General features: G+C 63.1%; 1 protein-coding gene across 1 annotated transcript; it reads left to right on the forward strand.

Moving 5' to 3' along the window:
* The first annotated feature begins 218 nt into the window (after positions 1–218).
* On the forward strand, positions 219–3912 carry LOC122455350 (alpha-2Da adrenergic receptor-like). Its single transcript, XM_043490931.1, has one exon. It carries the CDS (start codon positions 745–747, stop codon positions 2059–2061), a length of 1317 nt encoding a protein of 438 aa, XP_043346866.1. The 5' UTR covers positions 219–744; the 3' UTR covers positions 2062–3912.
* The last annotated feature ends 1253 nt before the right edge of the window (positions 3913–5165 follow it).

Here is a 5165-nt window from a genome sequence, read left to right on the forward strand (position 1 = left end):
ATTGTGCTCCCTCAGTATCATCCCCCTCACTGGGCCTCTCCCCCTGGTATCATTCTCTGGGCCCCTCCCCCATACCTCAGGTATTAGCCCCCCACTGCAATCCCCTTGGTATCATCCCCCCTTTGTAGCTCCCCAGTCCCTCCCCTCAAGTATTGTTCCCCCCTACCAGCTTTGCCCAGGCCCCAGTATCATCCTCCTGCTCTGCCCCTCCCCCCATTATTGCCCCCCTTGGGGCTGGAGGTGACCAGTGCCCTGGGGCAGGGCGCACTGCAGGAACTCCCAGCCCCTTTAAATGTTGGCAGCAAACTTCCTCCACATTGTCCGCAGCTGCTTGGTCTCCAGCCAGTCATGTCAGCCCCTCCCTCTCGTCCTGGGGCTGGGCCCAGGCTGCTCAGTGCTGGAGCAGTGCTGCCGGGCTCCACATGCCCCTGGCCCGCTGCATGCCGGCTCCCCCAGCAGGAGGGGACAGGAAGGAAGAGGGCAGCAGCCCCTGGGAGGACAGACCTTTCCAGCACCTGGGTGAGACCCCCACTGGCTCTGCTGCATGCTGGGACCATCCCCTCCCCCTGGGGCACTGGAGACATCTGACCACGGCACCGTGCCATCTGGGCACCCAGGCCAGGCAAGGCAGCGCTGGGCTGGCCCCGCTCCTCTGGCATACACGGGGCTGTCGGCAGGTGAGGACACTGGGTCCTGCCAGGTGGGCATGGGCTGTGCTGCCCCCTCCCACGGGCAGCTCCCTGCATGGAGGGTCTGGCCTGGCCTGGGAATGTAGCTGGGATGGAGAAGGCCAGCACCCCCCCTGCTCCCCTTAACGCATCTGGAAACAGCAGCAGAGGGCAGCTGGGGGTGGCACCACACTCCCCCCTGGCCTCGGCGCTCATCCTGCTGGCTGTGCTCTCTGTCATCCTGGCCACGCTTCTGGGCAACGCGCTGGTGGTGGTGGCCGTCTGCACCAATCGGGCCCTCAAGGCCCCGCAGAACCTCTTCCTGGTGTCCCTGGCTTCGGCTGACATCTTCGTGGCCACCCTCATCATCCCCTTCTCCTTGGCCAACGAGCTGCTGGGCTCCTGGGGCTTCGGCAGCCTCTGGTGCAGCCTCTACCTGGCCCTGGACGTGCTCTTCTGCACCTCCTCCATCCTGCACCTGTGTGCCATCAGCCTGGATCGCTACTGGGCTGTCACCAGGGCTGCCAGGTTCAACCTCCAGAGGAGCCGCAGCAGAGTCAAGGGCACGATTGGTGCCGTGTGGGCCATCGCTGGCCTGGTCTCCCTGCCAGCCCTGTTCACGGCCCAGCCACAGGCCAAGGAGTGCCTGCTGAACGATGACACCTGGTACGTGCTGGCCTCCTGCACCGCCTCCTTCTTTGCCCCCTGCCTCATCATGCTCGCTGTGTACTGCAGGATTTACTACATCACCAAGCACAGGTGCTCCGGCATCATCTCCACCAGGCCTGGCATGGCCCAGCGCCCCTCCTTGCCCACTGCCACCCGGAGCCCTGCAGAGCAGGACGCAAGCACAGAGCAGGGCAGCCAGCGTGCCCACAAGCTGGGGCCAGCTCGTCTCTCCAGGCAGTGGGTGGAGGAGGAGGCCAACAGCACCAGTACCAGCCCACGAGGGCCCAGGAGGCCTTCCTGGGCACTGGCTCGAGGCCCCCGGCGGTGGAGTGAGCAGCAGAGCATGTCCCTCTCCAGGAGCCGGCTGGTGCAGGCGCAGGAGCGCAGGTTCACCATTGTCCTGGCCCTGGTGATCGGTGCCTTTGTCCTGTGCTGGTTCCCCTTCTTCTTCACCTACAGCCTGGGGTCACTGTGCGGGGACGGCTGCCGCATCTCCAAGCCCCTCTTCAGCTTCTTCTTCTGGATTGGCTACTGCAACAGCTGCCTCAACCCCGTCATCTACACAGTCTTCAACAGGGACTTCCGCAGAGCCTTCCACAGAGCCTTCCGCAGGCTCCTCTCCAAGGCCCCGCACTGCCACCGCCCTGGGCTGGACCCTGGCACCACTCCCCCGCCGGGCCAGACCCCAGCAAGGCCCCTGCACCACTGCCCCGTGCTGGTCTGAGATCATTTCCAGCTGGGTACCAAACTGCTCTTGGCCTCCAGCCTCTGTGCTGGGGTTCCCCGTCCTGGGCTATATGACACAGGAGACAAGCCTGGGTCTGGGGTCCTGGCCTGGGGTTTAAGAGTTCTGGGATTATGGGTTGGGTGGCCCAGGCTGTGAGCAGAGGGGGGCTGGAAACTCTAGCTGCCAATTTTAGTTTTCAGGTCTTTTCAAAAATGCAGATTTTGGGTATTTTAATAAAAGAGACTGAATCACAGGCCAGGCCCCAGTGTCTGGCTCTTGGGCAGGGCTAGGGCCCAGCATCCGGCTCCTGGGCCGGGCCAGGACTTCACCGGCTGGCTCTTGGGCTGGGCTGGAGCTCTGTTTCTGGTTCCTGGTCCAGGCTGGGCCCATGGGGTCCCAGGCAGCAGCTGAGCATTGGCATGAGCACCCTGGGGGAATGGTGTCCCTGCCCAGCCAGCAGAGGCAGCACTGGGAGCAGGAGCTCTCTCTACCCTGGCATCCAGGGACATACAGGTAAAAGCCTGAATCTGAGCCCTGGCGGGGAAGGTGTGGGGGTCTCACAGTCCCAGAGTGGAGGTGTTTGGGCCCAGCCTGGCCCTGGAGATCAGCCAGCAGACTGGTCCTGTGCTTGGCCTAGGGGACCAATGGCCCCCACAGGTGTCCCCTCCATCTGCCCCGAAGGCCCTGTTCTCTCTGCAGCAGGCTCTGCTCTGCAGAGAATGGCTGTCCGCTTGGACTCGGCCCGAGTGCCCTGCAGTGTGGGGCGGGCTTGGCGTAGGGAGGGACACGTCCAGCAGCTTGGGGAGCTCTGGCGTGTCCAGCCCCTCCGGTCTGGGTCAATTATCTCGGCAGGTTGGAGCCAGGCCTGAGCCTGCCCTGGCCAGCCCCTCCTACAGGAGGGGGAGGGGGTCCTAAGGCCTAGGGATTCCTGCGGGCTGTTCCAGAGGGACACAGGAATGCCAAGTCCTGGGTCCTGTCATTGACAGAGACCAGCACCAGCTGCTGCAGAGGAAGGTGCCAGACCCCTGCAGCTGACAGTGAGGGGGAACCTGCCCACAGAGTCAGCAGCTGGCTTGTGCCCTGGAGCTGGTCATTAGAGAGTAAAAACATGGCCCTTCTGTTTTTACTCTCTAATGTCCATGGCTGTTCTCATTGGCCAGGGCAACAGCTGAGTCTGCCCTAAAGCCTAGTTTTCTCTTGCCCCCAATGCTCTCTTGTGGCAGGGAGTTCCACAGGCTAACGGTGTGTGGTAAAAACTGTGCTGCCCCCCAGGTGGGAAAAGGCCCCAAGAGCTGTTCCCTGCCCACCTCATGGGCTTGGGCAGAGCTTAGCCCAAATAATCCAACTGCCCAGAGGCAGGGTTACCCCACGTCCGGGCTTCCAGACACAGCCCCTTTTCTGAGCCTCTCTTCTCTGGCTGGTAGGTTTGTCAAATAACAGGCAATGTCCAGGCTTTCTGCAGAGCAGAGTGACGATTGGTCCATTCCCCTGCCGCCACAGCTGCCAGCTCCTGCCCACCCAGGGCCTGGCTCCCAGCCCTGGGGAGGGAGGTCCCGGCAAGGAGGCACTGACTGACAGCTGGTGCTGCACCCTGGGCTTGCACCAGCCGCCCTGCCACCATGACAGGGAGTGACACTGGCCTCCGCCTCCAGCGAGTCACCCCACCAGAGATACCCCCCAGCTATACCCCCAGCTCTCCCTCTCCTCAAGGCAGTGTCCTCTCTATGGGAATCCGAAATACGGGAACCCCAGGGCCCAGCTCGCTGTGCCGCAGCCTCTCTGCAGGAGTTCAGAGCTGCCTGGAGCGTCTGAGAGTGGGGGGCTGGGCAGGGGGCACAGGAGCAGCTGAGTCAGGGTGGGGCAGAAGGGGGCTTCAGGAGAAGTCCCTCAGGCCTGGGGGAACAGGGACAGCAGCTCGCAGATGCATGGCGCCGTTTTCTGGCATTGGGTCCAGTTCAACCAGTCCCACCCAGCCATTTTTGGGCTCTGGACAGAGAACGGCCTGGAACGGGGTGCATACCACTAGGGCCTCCAGAGGGGGAACTGGGCTGGAGTGATGGCGCCACTGTTGGGGCCTCTGGAACAACAAAGCACATGGGGCTCTCCTGAGACCCTAAATAGTGGCATGGGGCTGGGACACACCCCTCCCCTATCTCTGAGCAGCAGGCAGCCAGGTGACCCCCTCCCCAGCCTCCAGGTGGCAAGGAGTCAGCCACTCTGGCTCCATGGCTCACCCGCCTGGGCTGTTTCCCATTGCTCAGCAGGGTAGCTTCCTGGGGAGTTCTGCTTCCCCAAAGTGTGCGTGTGGGGGGGGGCAGATAACCATGCCCCCAGGTCCCCTCTCTGGAAGGCCCTGTCTCCCTGGGGACAGGGTTCTGGCAATAAGCTGAAACGTGTGTCCTGTAAACATCTCAAAGGGAAAGTCTCTGAGCAGGTGCCAACGCCCGAGGCAGCAGGGGTGGGGTGCAGGGAGGGGTCAGCCCAGGCAGGCCAGGGGAGCGGGGCCTGAGGAAGCTGGGGTAGTGATACCTGGGGCTGTGCCCACCGGGGACAGCATGTGACATCAGTGCAAGGTTTGCTCAGGAGATTGCTCTGTAGGACTTCCCTGCCCCCACCTCCCACATGCCCAGCCCTAAACCCTACCCCTACCACTCAGCCCCTGGGTCTGACCTGGGCCAGGACAGGGTCTGCACTAAGCCTACACTGTGCAGGCCAGGGCTGAACCCATGGCTAGGACTGAAGCTGGCCTGAGTCAGTTAGGGGCTGGGCTGCAATCGTGGCCAGGCTGGGCTGAGATCGGGGCCAGGCCAGGCTAACTGGAGGCTGGTCTGGGCCAGTTGGGGGCTGGTCTGCAATCAGGGCTAGGCATGTTGCGGGGCTGGTCTGTGATCGGGGCCAGACCGGGCTGGTTCGGAGCTGGTCTGTGATCTTGGTTGGAGCGGGTGGGTTGGTGGCTGGGCTGCAATCAGGGCTGGGCCAGGCCAATTGGGGGCTGGGCTGCAATCAGGAGCGGGCCAGGCCGCTCAGCTCAGACATGCAGGGGTCAGTCACAATCCAGCTTCTCCAGCTTCGTAGCTCAAAATAGAAGATCCCCAAGCATC

The sequence above is a fragment of the Dermochelys coriacea genome, chromosome 8 (assembly GCF_009764565.3).
Source record: "Dermochelys coriacea isolate rDerCor1 chromosome 8, rDerCor1.pri.v4, whole genome shotgun sequence".
Taxonomy (NCBI): domain Eukaryota; kingdom Metazoa; phylum Chordata; order Testudines; family Dermochelyidae; genus Dermochelys; species Dermochelys coriacea.

What these genes read in the sequence shown, in the direction of transcription:
- LOC122455350 (XM_043490931.1), top strand. Translation starts at nt 745, where the DNA reads ATGGAGGGTCTGGCCTGGCCTGGGAATGTAGCTGGGATGGAGAAGGCC.